The following is a 17651-nucleotide window of genomic DNA, read 5'->3' as shown; positions in this document are numbered from 1 at the left end:
TGATATTCAGGTCCTGATGAATCGAGTGACTCTGTCAGATCTTCGTGTGAAGTTTGCATTAAGCTGCCCGTCTGCAATTCCTCCCCTTGCAAGAGACGGTAAAAGAGGTTTATATAAGTAATTAATGTAAATACAGGAGAGAAAATAAAGAAAGACTGGTCTTTATACAGCGCCTTTCACGAGCAACGGTTTTACAGCCAATGAAGTGCTTTTTGAAGTGTAGTCACTGTTGTAATGTGGGAAACACTACAGCCAATTTGCATCATAAATAATGGCCAGGACACCGGGGATAACTCTCCTGCCTTTCTTCGAAATAGTGGGATCTTTTATGACCACCTGAATGTCTTATCTGAAAGACGGCCCTCTGACAGTGCGGCGCTCCCTCAGTACTGCCCCTCTGACAGTGCGGTGCCCCCTCAGTACTGACGCTCTGACAGTGCGGCGCTCCCTCAGTAATGCCCCTCCGACAGGACAGCGCTCCCTCAGTACTGCCCCTCCGACAGTGCGGCAATCCCTCAGTACAGCCCCTCCGACAGTTCGGCGCTACCTCAGTACTGACCCTCTGACAGTGTGGAGCACCCTCAGTACTGCCCCTCCTACAGTGCGGTGCTCCCTCAGTACTGCCCCTCCGACAGTGCTGCGCTCCCTCAGTAATGCCCCTCCGACAGCGAGGTGCTCAGTCAGTACTGCCCCTCCGACAGCGAGACGCTCCCTCAGTACTGCCACTCCAACAGTGTGGCGCTCCCTCAGTACTGCCCCTCCGACAGCGCGCGCTCACTCAGTACTGCCCATCCGACAGTGCGGCACTCCCTCAGTACTGCCCCTCCGACATTGCGGCGCTCCCTCAGTACTGACCCTCCGTCAGTGCGGCGCTCCCTCAGTACTGACCCTCCGACAATGCAGCGCTCCCTCAGTACCATCCTTCCGACAGAGCAGCGCTCCCTCAGTACCATCCTCCGACAGTGCGGCACTCCCTCAGTACCGTCCCTCTGACAGAGTGGCGCTCCCTCAGTACTGACCCTCCGACAGTGCAGCGCTCCCTCAGTACCGTCCCTCCGACAGTGCGGCGCTCCCTCAGTACTGCCCCTCCGTCACTGTGGCGCTCCCTCAGTATCGTCCCTCTGACAGTGCGGTGTTCCCTCAGTACCGCCCCTCCGACAGTGCAGTACTGCCCCTCCGACAGTGCAGCGCTCCCTCAGTACTGCCCCGACAGTGCGACGCTCCCTCAGTACTGCCCCTCCGACAGTGGTGCGCTCCCTCAGTACTGCCCCTCCGACAGTGCTGCGCTCCCTCAGTACCATCCCTCCGACTGGGCCACGCCCCCTAAGCACCGCCCCTCCGACAGTGCAGCGCTCCTTCGGCACTGCCCCGGAGCGTCAGCCTAGATTTATGTGCTCGAGTCCCTGGAGTGGGGACTTTGAATCCACAACTTTCTGACTCCGTGTGCTACCAACTGGCTGGTTCGCAAGGTCTTTCACATCCTTGCTAAAGTGCGGTGGCCGGGGGAATTGTCACTTTCCCTTTAATCAGAAGAACACACGAGGGGGGGGAGTCCCTTTAAATGTGGAGGGGGGTGGGTGTCCCTTTAAATGTGGAGGGGGTGGGTGTCCCTTTAAATGTGTAGGGGGTTGGGAGTTCCTTTAAACGTGGAGGGGGGTGGGAGTCCCTTTATTCGTGGAGGGGGTGCATGTCCCTTTAAACGTGGAGGGGGTGGGTGTCCCTTTAAATGTGGAGGGGGTGGGTGTCCCTTTAAATGTGGAGGGGGTGGGTGTCCCTTTAAATGTGGAGTGGGTGGGTGTCCCTTTAAATGTGGAGGGGATGGGTGGCCCTTTAAATGTGGAGAGGCGGGGCTGCGCATGCTCATTCGATCCTCACCACAGAACCAGGCCCCCAGTGCGCCTGCGCGGGGCCTTCGGGGAGCGAACGGAAGGCCGGGCCCGGGAAGAGGTGGAATCAGCGGCCGGGGTAAAGTGAAGTGTTTGGGAATTGATTTAAATCGAGGTGAGGGGGGAGCGGAGAGCGAGATTATAAAGTAAAAGACGAGAAAACCAAACCGGAGAGTCGGGCGGGCGGGACCTCTGCGGACACCGGACAGAGCGGATTCAGTCACGTGGTGTGGCGCAGTGAGCCGAAGCAATGTGATTGTGACTGACGGGAGTGCGGACCAATAGGAAGATGAAATAACAACAGAAAATGCTGGAAAAACTCAGCAGGTCAGGCAACATCCGTGGAGAGAAATTTGAGTTGACGTTTCGGGTTTGACCCTTCTTCAAAACTGGAGAGAAAAGGAACTAGATCGAAGGCAGGGCTGCGATCGGACAAAAGAACCAAAAGAAGTAAAAAGAGATTAGAAGCTAGACGAGATGGTAATAGGCTGGGATTAGGTGTAAAGTGTACTGGCAGGGCAAAAGATAGCTGCCAGGTGTGAGAGAGAAACAAAAGGAAAGGGGGGGGAGGAAAGGAGTGGAAAAATATAAGTAAAAATGAAATAGGGGCCGAGGTTATGATCTGAAATTGTTGAACTCGATATTGAGACTGGAAGGCTGCAGAGTGCCTAATCGGAAGATGGCTGCGCTGGGAGGCCTGACCTGTGCGGCCTGGTCCTCCAACCAATGGCGGCGCGGCTAGGGGGCGGGGCCTTCCTCCCCGGCGCTGGTGGACTGTGGCCCGGTTGTGACGTCATCAGAGGAAGAGGCCCCTAAGGTGGATGGAGGACCGACCCGGCCTGTGACTGACGGGAGCTCTGACCAATCGGACGAGGGCTGAGGTGGGCGGACTGACCTGGGCGGCCTGGTCCACCAACCAGTGGCGGCGTGGCAAGGGGGCGGGGCCTCCTCTCCAGCTCAGGCTGGGGCCGATTGTGACGCGCTGTCCCCAGGTGAGAGCAGCTCAGTCAGCACAGAGCTGGGGCTGGAATCTGGGAGAGGGGCCGCAGGCAGCACAGAGCTGGGGCTGGAATCTGGGAGAGGGGCCGCAGTCAGCACAGAGCTGGGGCTGGAATCTGGGAGAGGGGCCGCAGGCAGCACAGAGCTGGGGCTGGAATCTGGGAGAGGGGCCGCAGGCAGCACAGAGCTGGGGCTGGAATCTGGGAGACGGGCCGCAGTCAGCGGGCCTGGCAAAGGGGCAGAAGCTTCACAATACAAACTTCTTTCAAATGCACAATTGTTTCCTACAGACAGCCTTGGTCACTCTGCAAAAAAAACTGTTTAACAATTCATCATAACGTCCCTTGCTTTTGGAGAGGGGGAGAGTGCAAAAAGCAAGGAAGTTATGATGAAACTGTGTAAAAGACTGGAGTCAGCTGTGGCTCAGTGGATAGCAGAGTCAGAAGTTTGTGGGTTCAAATCCCGCTCCAGGGACTTGAGCACATAAAGCGAGGCTGACACTCCAGTGCAGTGCTGAGGGAGCGCCGCACTGTCGTAGGGGCAGTGCTGAGGGAGCGCCGCACTGTCGGAGGGGCAGTGCTGATGGAGCACCGCACTGTCGGAGGGGCAGTGCTGAGGGAGCGCCGCACTGTCGGAGGGGCGGTGCTGAGGGAGCGCCGCACTGTCGGAGGGGCAGTACTGAGGGAGCGCCGCACGGTCGGAGGGGCAGTACTGAGGGAGTGCTGAGGGAGCGCCGCACTGTGGGAGGGGCAGCGCTGAGGGAGCGCCGCACTGTGGGAGGGGCAGTACTGAGGGAGTGCCGCACTGTCGGAGGGGCAGTACTGAGGGAGTGCCGCACTGTCGGAGGGGCAGTACTGAGGGAGTGCTGAGGGAGCGCCGCACTGTTGGAGGGGCAGTGCTGAGGGAGCGCCGCACTGTGGGAGGGGCAGTACTGAGGGAGTGCCGCACTGTCGGAGGGGCAGTACTGAGGGAGCGCCGCACTGTCGGAGGGGCAGTACTGAGGGAGTGCTGAGGGAGCGCCGCACTGTGGGAGGGGCAGTGCTGAGGGAGCGCCGCACTGTGGGAGGGGCAGTACTGAGGGAGTGCCGCACTGTCGGAGGGGCAGTACTGAGGGAGCGCCGCACTGTTGGAGGGGCAGTACTGAGGGAGTGCTGCACTATCGGAGGGGCAGTACTGAGGGAGCGCCGCACTGTCGGAGGGGCAGTACTGAGGGAGTGCTGAGGGAGCGCCGCACTGTGGGAGGGGCAGTGCTGAGGGAGCGCCGCACTGTGGGAGGGGCAGTACTGAGGGAGTGCCGCACTGTCGGAGGGGCAGTACTGAGGGAGCGCCGCACTGTTGGAGGGGCAGTACTGAGGGAGTGCTGCACTATCGGAGGGGCAGCACTGGAAAGGTACCACCAACACTGCCTCCAATTATATAGGGCCTTGGTGAGACCACACCTGGAGTACTGTGTACAATTTTGGTCTCCTTACCTAAGGAAGGATATACTTGCCATAGAAGCAGTGCAACGAAGGTTCACGAGATTGATTCCTGGGATGGCGGGACTGCCGTATGACAAGAGATTGAGTAAACTAGGCCTGTATTCTCTTGAATTCAGAACAATGAGAGGGGATCTCATTGAAGCAGACAAAATTATTACAGGGCTTGATAGGGTGGATGCTGGGAGAATGTTTCCCTTGGCTGGGGAGTCTAGAACCAGGGGCCACAGCCTCAGGATAAAGGGTAGGACATTCAGGACTGAGATGAGAAGAAATTTCTTCACACAGAGGGTGGTGAATCTTTGGAATTCTCTACCCCAGAGGGCTCTGGAGGCTCAGTCCTTGGGTCTATTCAAAACAGAAGTCGATAGATTTCTGACTAGTAACGGCATCAAGGGATATGGCGATACGGCCGGTGAATGGAGTTGAGGCAGAAGATCAGCCATGATACTAAGATGGGAGGGAAAGTAGTGAGTGAGGAGGACATAAAAAACCTGCAAGGGGACATAGACAGGCTAAGTAAGTGGGCAGAGATTTGGCAGATGGAATACAATACTGGAAAGTGTGAGGTTATGCACTTTGGCAGGAAAAATCGTAGAGCAAGCTATTATCTTAATGGCAAGAAACTGGAAAGTACTGAAGTACAAAGGGATCTGGGGACCCTGGTGCACGAAACTCAAAAGGTTAGTACGAACAGCACGGTGGCATAGTGGTTAGCACTGTTGCCTCACAGCACCAGGGACCCGGGTTCGAATCTGGCCTCGGGTGACTGTCTGTGTGGAGTTTGCACATTCTCCCCGTGTTTGCGTGGGTTTCCTCCGGGTGCTCCGGTTTCCTCCCACAGTCCAAAGATGTGCAGGTTAGGTTGATTGGCTATGATAAGTTGACCCTTAGTGTTAGGGGGATTAAATACGTGGGGTTACGGGGATCGGGTGGGATATGTGTTGGTGTAGGGGTTACGGGGATCGGGTGGGATATGTGTCGGTGCAGGCTCGATGGGCCGAAATGGCCTCTATCTGCACTGTGGGGTTTCTGTGATTCTGTGAGTATGCAGGTGCAGCAAGTGATTAAGAAGGCCAATGGAATGTTGGCTTTCATTGCTAGGGGGATAGAATATAGAAATAGGGAGGTCTTGCTTCAGTTGTACAAGTTATTGGTGAGACTGCACCTGGAATACTGCATACAGTTTTGGTGTCCATACTTAAGAAAGGACATACTTGCTCTCGAGTCAGTGCAAAGGTGGTTCACTCGGTTAATCCCGGGGATGAGGGGATGGACATATGAGGAGAGGTTGAGTAGATTGGGACTCTACTCATTGGAGTTCAGAAGAATGAGAGGCGATCTTATTGAACATATAAGATTGTGAAGGGGTTGGATCGGGTGGATGCGGGGAAGACGTTCCCGATGATGGGTGAAACTAGAACTAGGGGGCATAGTCTTAGAATAAGGGGCTGCTCTTTCAAAACTGAGATGAGGAGGAACTACTTCACTCAGAGGGTGGTAGGTCCATGGAATATGCTGCCCCAAAAAGCTGTAGAAGCTACATCATTACATAAATTTAAAACAGAAATAGACAGTTTCCTAGAAGTAAAGGGAATTAAGGGTTACGGGGAGCGGGCAGGAATTTGGACATGAGTCTAGGTTCGGATCGGTCATGGCCCTGTGGGTAGTGGAGCGGGCCCAGGGGCTGTGTAGCCGCTCCTATTTCGTGTCTCTAATTCTGTTAGATTCAGGAGATGGTTCTGTGATAGTGGATTGGCGGTTAGGATCAGATCAGCCATGATCTTATTGAATGGCGGAGCAGGCTCGAGGGGCCGATTGGCCTACTCCTGCTCCTATTTCTTATGTTCTTATAAATGCAAGTCCAACTTTCTTTCTTATTGTGTCCAATTCTGGGCACCACACTTTAGGAAGGATGTGAAGGCCTTGGAGAGGCTGCAGAAAAGATTTACCAGAATGGTTCCAGGGATGAGGGACTTCAGTTATGTGGAGAGACTGGAGAAGCTGGGGTTGTTCTCCTTGGAGCAGAGAAGGTTGAGAGGAGATTTGATGGAGGTGTTCAAAATCGTGAGGGGGTCTGGACAGAGTAGAGAGAAACTGTTCCCATTGGCGGAAGGCTCGAGAACCAGAGGACACAGATTTCAGGTGATTGTCAGAAGATCCAAAGGCTCCTCACAGCTTACTGTCCCACCTAGCTTTGTATCATCAGCAAACTTGGATACATTACACTCGGTCCCTTCATCCAGGTCATTAGTATAGATTGTAAATAGCTGAGGCCCCAGCACTGATCCACGCGGCACCCCACCAGATACGGCCTGCCAACCTGAAAAAGATCTGTTTATCCCTGCTCTCTGTTTTCAGTCTGTTAACCAATCCTCTATCCATGCTACTATATTACCCCCAACCCCATGAGCCCTAATCTGGTGTAATAACCTTTCATGTGGCACCTTATTGAAAGCCTTTTGGAAATCCAAATATACTACATCCACTGGTTCCCCTCTATCTGCCCTGCTAGTTACATTCTCAAAAAACTCTAATAAATTTGTCAAACACAATTTCCTTTCCATAAAACCATGTTGACTCTGCCTAATCATGTTATGATTTTCTAAGTGACTTGATACCACTTCCTTAACAATGGATTCCAGCATTTTCCCGATGACTGATGTAGCTTTCAAAAGCTCTTATAATAATGTGTCCGTGACTACACAAACCACTCTGGGTACAGGTATATTGTGTATCAGTAAAACAGTCCGTGACTACACAAACCACTCTGGGTACAGGTATATTGTGTATCAGTAAAACAGTCCGTGACTACACAAACCACTCTGGGTCCAGGTATAATGTGTATCAGTAAAACAGTCCGTGACTACACAAACCACTCTGGGTCCAGGTATAATGTGTATCAGTAAAACAGTCCGTGACTACACAAACCACTCTGGGTACAGGTACATTGTGTATCAGTAAAACAGTCCGTGACTACACAAACCACTCTGGGTCCAGGTATATTGTGTATCAGTAAAACAGTCCGTGACTACACAAACCACTCTGGGTACAGGTACATTGTGTATCAGTAAAACAGTCCGTGACTACACAAACCACCCTGGGTACAGGTATATTGTGTATCAGTAAAACAGTCCGTGACTACACAAACCACTCTGGGTCCAGGTATATTGTGTATCAGTAAAACAGTCCGTGACTACACAAACCACTCTGGGTCCAGGTATATTGTGTATCAGTAAAACAGTCCATGACTACACAAACCACTCTGGGTACAGGTATATTGTGTATCAGTAAAACAGTCCGTGACTACACAAACCACCCTGGGTACAGGTATATTGTGTATCAGTAAAACAGTCCGTGACTACACAAACCACTCTGGGTACAGGTATATTGTGTATCAGTAAAACAGTCCGTGACTACACAAACCACTCTGGGTCCAGGTATATTGTGTATCAGTAAAACAGTCCGTGACTACACAAACCACTCTGGGTACAGGTATATTGTGTATCAGTAAAACAGTCCGTGACTACACAAACCACTCTGGGTACAGGTATATTGTGTATCAGTAAAACAGTCTGTGACTACACAAACCACTCTGGGTACAGGTATATTGTGTATCAGTAAAACAGTCCGTGACTACACAAACCACTCTGGGTACAGGTATATTGTGTATCAGTAAAACAGTCCGTGACTACACAAACCACCCTGGGTACAGGTATATTGTGTATCAGTAAAACAGTCCGTGACTACACAAACCACTCTGGGTACAGGTATATTGTGTATCAGTAAAACAGTCCGTGACTACACAAACCACCCTGGGTACAGGTATATTGTGTATCAGTAAAACAGTCCGTGACTACACAAACCACTCTGGGTCCAGGTATATTGTGTATCAGTAAAACAGTCTGTGACTACACAAACCACTCTGGGTACAGGTATATTGTGTATCAGTAAAACAGTCCGTGACTACACAAACCACTCTGGGTACAGGTATATTGTGTATCAGTAAAACAGTCCGTGACTACACAAACCACCCTGGGTACAGGTATATTGTGTATCAGTAAAACAGTCCGTGACTACACAAACCACTCTGGGTCCAGGTATATTGTGTATCAGTAAAACAGTCCGTGACTACACAAACCACTCTGGGTACAGGTATATTGTGCATCAGTAAAACAGTCCGTGACTACACAAACCACTCTGGGTACAGGTATAATGTGTATCAGTAAAACCAGTTTATTAAGCATTAAACATCCGGTATAAAGAAGTAGTACTTAACAAGAAGATAGTCACATTCTATTTGTTCAAACCCCGGCGTTCCTTCTGAGTGAGCGCGGCGCAAGTCTCCTGATGTATCTTGCTGTGTTCCGTTGACCCATGCGCGCTTCCTTGGGATCTTGCTGTGTTCTGTTGACCGAAGCTCCTATCAAGCTCTGGTTACACGGTGCGCGCTTTCGATGTTCAAAACCTGTATCTTTATACCCTTTTCCCATCTCGTTTTGCGGATGTGGCAGTAATTAACCCTCTAACACCTGGTGAAAAGTCTTGCTCCCTCGTTACCCATCTTATGACCTTGTTTGATCCTTCTGACTTTCTCCCTGCATAACAAAGTACCCTTATCTCAGATGTTCACTTTTCACAGAACACTTCCTAGGATGTTGACAAAACAGTCGGTCCATCCGATAGCTGGATCAATGAAGGACGTCTCCAACTCTTATCTATCTCTCTAGTTTTTATCTCTTTAAGCATAATATTGCTGAATTCCTCGTCTCCATAAACTTAGCACAACATTCCATTACTTCAGTAATTTTAAACAGAGGTTTTTAGTCAGTTTGGCATAATCCCATCCTGCTTTGCTCTCAGCCATTCTCCATTTTATACAGGCTTTTAGGCTCTTAACATACAATTTCACATATTATAGTTATATTAGAATGGTTATCGAATCTTAATAATGTTTACTAAATCCTACAGGTACACCCTATCCTACATATCCCTACCTTGAGGGTGAGGCATTTGCCGACCCCTCAAAACTAAAATCTTACATATGGATTATTTTTCTTCCGTTTATGTAACTCTAACATGTTCTGGGCTGTGATCATATTTAAATGTGATTGGGCATTGGACTTTAGGTGTTTCAGGTAGCAGGTGTCGAATAGTAAGCACATCATTACTACAAGTTGGGATATGACCAGTACATGGGAAATTATCCTAATCCAATGAGGAATTTCCATGTTTGTCCCCATGTTTGTCCCTATGTTGTCTTATTAATCCTAACAATTTTTGACTCCCTACCTTGTGACATTTGTGTTTAACTGGGTAGATCTTAAACAAACTTCTGATCTTACATAGTTCAAAGTTTTACTACATGGGTTACATATCTCAAATACAAAATCATTACAAGTTGGAGAACAACCAGAGCGTGTGAAATAATACGAGCCTAAGGGCATGCTGATGTATTAAGCCCAATATCCCACCAGTGTGTGTTGTCCCTTCTGCTTTCAATTTCAATATCTATTCTCCAGTTGTCTTGCTCCAAAACATAAAAACTGCTTTAGGGAGGAGTTCAGTCGTATCATGAGCTCACTGAAACCCTCAAACAATAGGGGAATGTCGGGTCTGAATTGTGCCACATAACTGTGCAGCTCGTACTTAAAAACGTGTTGGTTGATGGGACAGGTCCTGTTAGACCCGTAAAGCATGGTAGTTGTGGTGGTAGTGACACAGGAGGCACCACAAAATCACCTCATACTGGATTCGGACTGGTTTTTCCCACGCTCTGTTACCTACAAAACACAATTATTACAGTCACAGTTAAATTCAGTCTTACAATCATTTCAAGTGACATTACAGTTTCACATCTACTTCCTGATCTTCCAAGTCGAGATCGTTTCTCCCTTCCGTTTTTCAAAATAGCGGCCACGAGATCTTTTACACCCACCTGAGAGGGCAGACGGGGCAGCGGTTTAATGTCACATCCGAAAGATGGCACCTCTGACAGGGCAGCTCTCCCTCAGTACTGCCCTGGAGTGTCAGCCTAGATTACGTGCTCAAGTCTCCAGAGTGGGACTCAAACCCACGACCTTCTGACTCTAGAGGTGAGAGTATCACCCACTGAGCCGAGGCTGACACCTCTTAAACTCCAGCCTAGTTACTGGGGTTATTATCAGCATCTTCAAACCGCCCCCCGCCCCACAACCCCATAATTGCCATTATTAACACAGAATAGTCCTTCATGTGATTAACAGCAGAATGGGACCAGTGCGCTCAGGTGTGAACTTGATGGTGTCTCAGCAGGTGAGTTGAAATGGTGAATCCATTTTCACACACTGAGCAGGGGAACGGCCTCTTCCTGGTGTGGGTAAACTGGTGTTTCCGTAGATCGGATGAGCACGTAAACCTCTTCCCACAGTGAGAGCAGCTGAACGGCCTCTCCCTGGTGTGGATGCATCGATGCATCTTCAGGTCCTTTGAGCATTTGAAACTCTTGTCGCAGTCAGAACATTTAAGCGGCCTCTCGTCAGTGTGAACCAGCTGGTACAGCCGCAGAGAGGTGGGACGAGTGAATCCTTTCCCGCACTCGGAGCAGGAGAACGGCCTCTCGTCAGTGTGAACTCGCTGGTGCAGCCGCAGAGAGGTGTGACGAGTGAATCCTTTCTCGCACTCGGAGCAGGAGAACGGCTTCTCGTCAGTGTGAACCAGCTGGTGTCTCAGTAGGGTGTAGGAGAGAGTGAATCCCTTCCCACACACTGAGCAGGTGAACTGCCTCTCCCCGGTGTGAACTCGCTGGTGCTGTATCAGTTGGCTGGATCTTCTGAAGCCCTTCTCGCAGTCAGAGCACTGAAAAGGTCTCTCATCGGTGTGAACACGCTCGTGTATCAACAGGTGGCAAGACTGGTTAAACCTCTCCTCACAGTGAGAGCAGGTGAACGGCTTCTCCCCGGTGTGAACTCGCCGGTGTCTCAGCAGGGCGGATTGTTGAGTGAATCCCTTCCCGCACTCGGAGCAGGTGAATGGCCTCTCCCCGGTGTGAACTCGCTGGTGTGTCTGCAGATGGAATGAATGACTGAATCCCTTCCCACACACGGAGCAGGTGAACGCCCTCTCCCCGGTGTGTACTCGCTGGTGTGCCCGCAGGAAGCCTGAATGAGTGAATCCCTTCCCACACACGGAGCAGGTGAACGGCCATTTCAGAGTGACTGGGTTGATGAGTCTCCAGCTCGGAAAGGCAACTGAATCCCTTCCCGCATTCCTGACATTTGCACAGACTCTCCTTGCTTTGCTTACACTTGTGCCTCCCCAGGCTGCACCTTCGGTTGAATCCACGTCCACACACAAGACACGTGTGCAGTTTGCCCGCATTCTGATTGCTGCTTTCCGCTTCCATATGTCGATGATATTCAGGTCCTGATGAATTGAGTGACTCTGTCAGATCTTCGTGTGAAGTTTGCGTTAAGCTGCCCATCTGCAATTCCTCCCCTTGCAAGAGACAGAAAAACAGGTTTATATAAGTAATTAATGTAAATACAGGAGAGAAAATAAAGAAAGACTGGCCTTTACACAGCGCCTTTCACGACCCAACGGTTTTACAACCAATGAAGTACTTTTTGAAGTGTAGTCGCTGTTGTAATGTGGGAAACACTGCAGCCAATTTGCATGATAAATAATGGCCAGGACACCGGGGATAACTCTCCTGCCCTTCTTTGAAATAATGGGATCTTTTATGTCCAACTGAACGTCTCATCCGAAAGACAGCCCTCCAACAGTGCGGCACTCCCTCAGTACTGCCCCTCCGACAGTGTGGCGCTCCCTCAGTGCTGCCCCTCCGACAGTGCGGTGCTCCCTCAGTACTGCCCCTCCGACAGTGCGGCGCTCCCTCAGTACTGCCCCTCCGACAGTGCGGCGCTCCCTCAGTAGTGCCCATCTGACACTGCGGCGCTCCCTTAGTGCTGCCGCTCCGACACTGCAGCGCTTCGTCAGTACAGCTCCTCCGACAGTACGGCGCTCCCTCAGTACTGCCCCTCCGACAGTGCGGCGCTCCCTCAGTACTGCCCCTCCGACAGTGCGGCGCTCCCTCAGTACCACCCCTCTGACAGTGCAGCACTCCCTCAGTACTGCCCCTCCGACAATGCGGTGCTCCCTCAGTCCTGACCCTCCCACAATGCGCCACTCCCTCAGTACTGTCCCTCCGACTGGGCACCGCCCCTCCGACAGTGCGGCGCTCCTTCGGCAGTGCCCCGGAGCGTCAGCCTAGGTTTATAGAGTCATAGAGTTTTACAGCACAGAAAGAGGCCCTTCGGCCCATCGTGTCTGCGCTGCCCATCCATCCCTGTCCAGTCTAATCCCATTTTCCAGCATTTGGTCCATAGCCTTGTATGCAATGGCATTTCAAGTGCTCATCCAAATGCTTCTTGAATGTTGTGAGGGTTCCTGCCTCTACCACCCTTTTAGGCATTGAGTTCCACATTCCAACCACCCTCTGGGTGAAAAAGTTCCTCCTCAAATCCCCTCTAAATCTCCTGCCCCTTACTCTGAATCTATGCCCCCTTGTTATTGACCCCCCTACAAAGGGGAAAAGTTCCTCTTTGTCTACCCTATCTATGCCCCTCATCATTTTGTGCACCTCAATCAGGTCCCCCCTCAGCCTTCTTTGCTCCAAGGAAAACAACCCCAGCCTGTTTAGTCTTTCTTCATAGCTGAGGCGCTCCATCCCAGGTAACATCCTGGTGAATCTTCTCTGCACCCTCTCCAAAGCAATCACATCCTTCCTATAGTGAGGCGACCAGAACTGCACACAGCACTCCAGCTGTGGCCTCACCAGCGTTTTGTACAGCTCCATCATAACCTCCCTGCTCTTATATTCTATGCCTCGGCTAATGAAGGCAAGTATCCCATATGCCTTTTTAACCACCTTATCTACTTGTTCCGCTGCCTTCAGAGATCTATGTACATGTACACCGAGGTCCCTCTGACCCTCTGCACTTCCTAGGGTCCTACCACTCATTGTGTATTCCCTTGCCTTGTTAGTCCTCCCAAAATGCATCACCTCGCACTTTTCAGGGTTAAATTCCATTTGCCACTTTTCCGCCCATCTGACCAACCCGTCTATATCGTCCTGTAACCTGAGGCTTTCCCCCTTGCAATTTACCACCCCACCAATTTTCGTGTCATCTGCAAACTTACTGATCATCCCTTTTACATTCTCATCCAAATCATTTATGTAGATCACAAACAACAAGGGACCCAGCACCGATCCCTGAGGTACCCCACTGGACACAGGCTTCCAGTCACAAAAGCAACCTTCGACCATCACCCTCTGCCTCCTGCCACTCAGCCAGTTTAGGATCCAACGCGCCAAGGCACCCTGGATCCCATGGGCTCTTACCTTCTTGACCAGTCTCCTATGCGGGACTTTGTCAAAAGCTTTACTGAAGTCCATGTAAACCACATCCACAGCATTTCCCTCATCCACCTCCCTAGTCACCCCCTCGAAAAATTCAATCAGATTTGTCAGACATGATTTACCCTTGACAAAGCCATGCTGACTATCCCCGATTAATCCTTGCCTCTCCAAGTGGAGACTAATTTTGTCCCTCAGAATTTTTTCCAATAATTTCCCTACCACAGATGTTAGGCTCACTGGCCTGTAATTCCCTGGTTTATCCCTGCTACCCTTCTTGTATAATGGTACTACATTAGCTGTTCTCCAGTCCTCTGGTACATCCCCTGTGGCCAGAGAGGTTCTGAAAATTTGTGTCAGAGCCCCTGCAATCTCCTCCTTTGCCTCCCACAGCAGCCTGGGATACATCTCGTCCAGGCCTGGGGATTTATCCACTTTTTGGCCTGCTAAAACCGCTAGCACCTCCTCCCTCTCGATGCTAATATGTTCAAGTATGTCACAATCCCCTTGCCCGATTTCTATGTCTGCATCGTCTTTCTCCATAGTGAACACAGATGCAAAAAATTCATTTAAAACCCCGCCTACATCATCTGGTTCTACACACAGATTGCCACTTTGGTCCCTAATGGGCCCTACCCTTTCCCTGGTTATCCTCTTGCCCTTAATATACTTATAAAACATCTTAGGATTTTCCTTTATTTTGCTCGCCAGTGTTATTTCATGGCCCCTCCTCGCCCTCCTAATTTTTTTTTTAAGTATGCCCCTGCACTTTTTATACTCCTCTAGGGCTTCTTCCGTCTTTAGTCTTTTGTAACTGCCAAAAGCCCCCCTTTTATTTCTAATGCATTTTTGTATCTCCCTTGTCATCCAAGGTTCCCTTTGCTTGTTGGTCCCACCCTTGACCTTTACAGGAACATGTTGGCGCTGTACTCTCTCTATTTCCCTTCTGAAAGTCTCCCACTGTTTTGATGTGGATTTTCCTATAAGTAGCTGCTCCCAGTCCACTTTGGCCAGATCCTGCCTTATCATATTAAAATCGGCCTTCCCCCAATTTAGAACCCTTATTTCCGGGCCGTCTTTGTCTTTTTCCATGACCACCTTAAATTTCACCGAATTATGGTCACTGTCGCCAAAATGCTCTCCTACTGATACTTCCACCACTTGCCCGGCTACATTCCCCAGAATTAGGTCCAGTACCGCCCCCTCTCTTGTCGGACTTTCTACATGTTGGCTCAAAAAGCTCTCCTGGATGCACTTTAAGAATTCTGCACCCTCTAAGCCTTTCACACTCTGACTATCCCAATTTATATTGGGGAAGTTGAAATCCCCCACTATTATTACCCTATTATTTTCACACTTCTCTGAGATTTGCCTACATATCTGTTCCTCTATCTCCCCCTGACTGTTTGGGGGCCTATAGTACACTCCCAGCAAAGTGCTTGCCCCCTTTTTGTTTTTAAGTTCTACCCATATGGCCTCATTTGAGGAACCCGCTAATATATCATCCCTCCTTACAGCAGTAATTGACTTCTTAATTAATATTGCAACACCCCCTCCCCTTTTACACCCCCCTCTGTCTCGCCTGAAGATTCTATACCCCGGAATATTGAGCTGCCAGTCCTGACCCTCCCTCAACCATGTCTCCGTGATGGCAACAATATCGTACTCCCATGTGTTCAACAACAACTTCAGTTCATCCACCTTATTTGCAAGACTCCTTGCATTAAAATAAATGCCTTCCAGCCCTGCCATATTCCCTTTTGCCTTCACATATTTGCTCTGCCTTCCCAGCTGACTTGTTTTTTCCTCTGTATTTGGCTGTAAATCACCCCCTACTATAGCTCCACTCTGTACCCCATCCCCCTGCCAAGTTAGTTTAAACCCCCCCCAGCAGTGCTAGCAAACCTCCCCGCAAGGATATTGGTTCCCCTCTGGTTCAGGTGTAAACCGTCCGACTTGTACAAGTCCCACCTTTCCCAGAAGCAGACCCAGTGATCCAGGAAACTAAAGCCCTCCCTCCTGCACCATCCCTTTAGCCACGCATTCATCTGTTCTATCTTCCTATTTCTATACTCACTAGCACGTGGCACCGGGAGTAATCCAGAGATTACAACCTTTGAGGTCCTGCTCTTTAATCCTTCACCTAGGATGTGGTCGAGTCCCTGGAGTGGAGACTTTGAACCCACAAATTTCTGACTCAGAGATGAGGGTGCTCCCAACTGAGCCACTGGCTGGCTCTCAAGGTCTTTCAAATCCTTCCTAAACTGCGGTGGCTGGGGGAATTGTCACAGCCCTTTAATCAGAAGAACACACGAGAGGGGGGGGCGGGTGTCCCTTTAAATGTGGAGGGGGCGGGTGACCCTTTAAATGTGGAGGGGGCGGGTGTCCCTTTAAATGTGGAGGGGGTGAGTGTCCCTTTAAATGTGGAGGGGGTGGGTGTCCCTTTGAATGTGGAGGGGGGGTTGGGTGTCTCTTTAAATGTGGAGAGGCGGGGCTGCGCATGCTCATTCGGCCTCTCACCACAGAAGCAGGCTGCCAGTGCGCCTGCGCGGGGCCTCCGGGGAGCAGATGGAAGGCCGGGCCCGGGGAAGTGTTTGGGAAGCGATTTAAATCGAGGTGAGGGGGGGAGCGGAGAGTGAGATTATAAAGTAAAATACGAGAAAACCAATCCTGAGAGTCGGGCGGGACCTCCGCGGACGCCGAACAGAGCGCATTGAGCCGCGCGGGAGGCGGAGTGAGCCGGAGCAATGTGATTCTGACTGATGGGAGTGCTGACCAATAGGAAGAGGGCTGAGCTGGGAGGACTGAACTGGGCGGCCTGGTCCTCCAACCAATGGTGGCAAGGCAAGGGGGCGGGACCTGGGTCTCCAGCTCAGGTGCGCTGGGGCCGATTGTGACGCGCTGTGCCCAGGTGAGAGCAGCTCAGTCAGCACAGAGCTGGGGCTGGAATCTGGGAGAGGGGCCACAGGCAGCACAGAGCTGGGGCTGGAATCTGGGAGAGGGGCCGCAGTCAGCACAGAGCTGGGCTGGAATCTGGGAGAGGGGCCGCAGGCAGCACAGAGCTGGGGCTGGAATCTGGGAGAGGGGCCACAGGCAGCACAGAGCTGGGGCTGGAATCTGGGAGAGGGGCCGCAGGCAGCACAGAGCTGGGGCTGGAATCTGGGAGAGGGGCCGCAGGCAGCACAGAGCTGGGGCTGGAATATGGGAGAGGGGCTGCAGGCAGCGGGCCTGGCAAAGGGGCACAAGCTTCACAATACAAGCTTCATTAAATATATTCAAGAAGGAGTTGGATATATTTCTTAAGGCTAAAGGGATCAAGGGATATGGGGAGAAGGCAGGAACAGGGTCCTGAATTTGGATGATCAGCCATGACCTCATTGAATGGTGGAGCAGGCTCGAGGGGCCGAATGGCCGACTCCTGCTCCTATCTTCTATGTTTCTATGTTGCATTTTATCTTCCCGACTATTACGGAAACCCAGTTGTCATCGCCAACATCCTTCAGAGAAGGGAACCTACCACACCTTTAACGGGGTACAGTAGCATAGTGGTGATGTTACTGGATTAGTCACCTATTGTTGCAGACGGCAACTGTTGATGATTCTGCCATTCCCATTTACATCTCCTCCACAACCATATCTTGTTCCTTTACCTGTCCCATTACCATCGCCTTTCGCCTCGCACCATCGTCCCTTTTTGTCATTTAATCTCTCCTGCCGTCCGCCCTATCACAGACCCTCCCTTTTGTTCTTTCCTCCCCTCCTCCCCTTTCCCTGCCCCTGCACTTGCTTAAAATCTGTTACATAGAAACATAGAAGATAGGAGCAGGAGTAGGCCACTCGGCCCCTCGAGCCTGCTCCGCCATTCAATAAGATCATGGCTGATCCGATTAC

At 51.0% G+C, this 17651-nt stretch overlaps 1 protein-coding gene across 1 annotated transcript; it reads right to left on the bottom strand.

Moving 5' to 3' along the window:
• Positions 1 to 3103: 3103 nt before the first annotated feature.
• Positions 3104 to 17419, bottom strand: LOC147093402 (uncharacterized). Its single transcript, XM_085974204.1, has 3 exons — positions 17411 to 17419; positions 10892 to 11482; positions 3104 to 3112 (listed from the first exon to the last, which is right to left on the bottom strand). Exons 1-3 carry the CDS (start codon positions 17417 to 17419, stop codon positions 3104 to 3106), a joined length of 609 nt encoding a protein of 202 aa, XP_085830330.1.
• Between the last annotated feature and the right edge of the window lie 232 nt (positions 17420 to 17651).

The sequence above is a fragment of the Somniosus microcephalus genome, unplaced genomic scaffold (assembly GCF_052327205.1).
Source record: "Somniosus microcephalus isolate GS21.2 unplaced genomic scaffold, FLI_Smic_1.0 unresolved_chr1, whole genome shotgun sequence".
Taxonomy (NCBI): Eukaryota; Metazoa; Chordata; class Chondrichthyes; order Squaliformes; family Somniosidae; genus Somniosus; species Somniosus microcephalus.
This window is presented reverse-complemented; position numbering and strand designations above follow the sequence as displayed.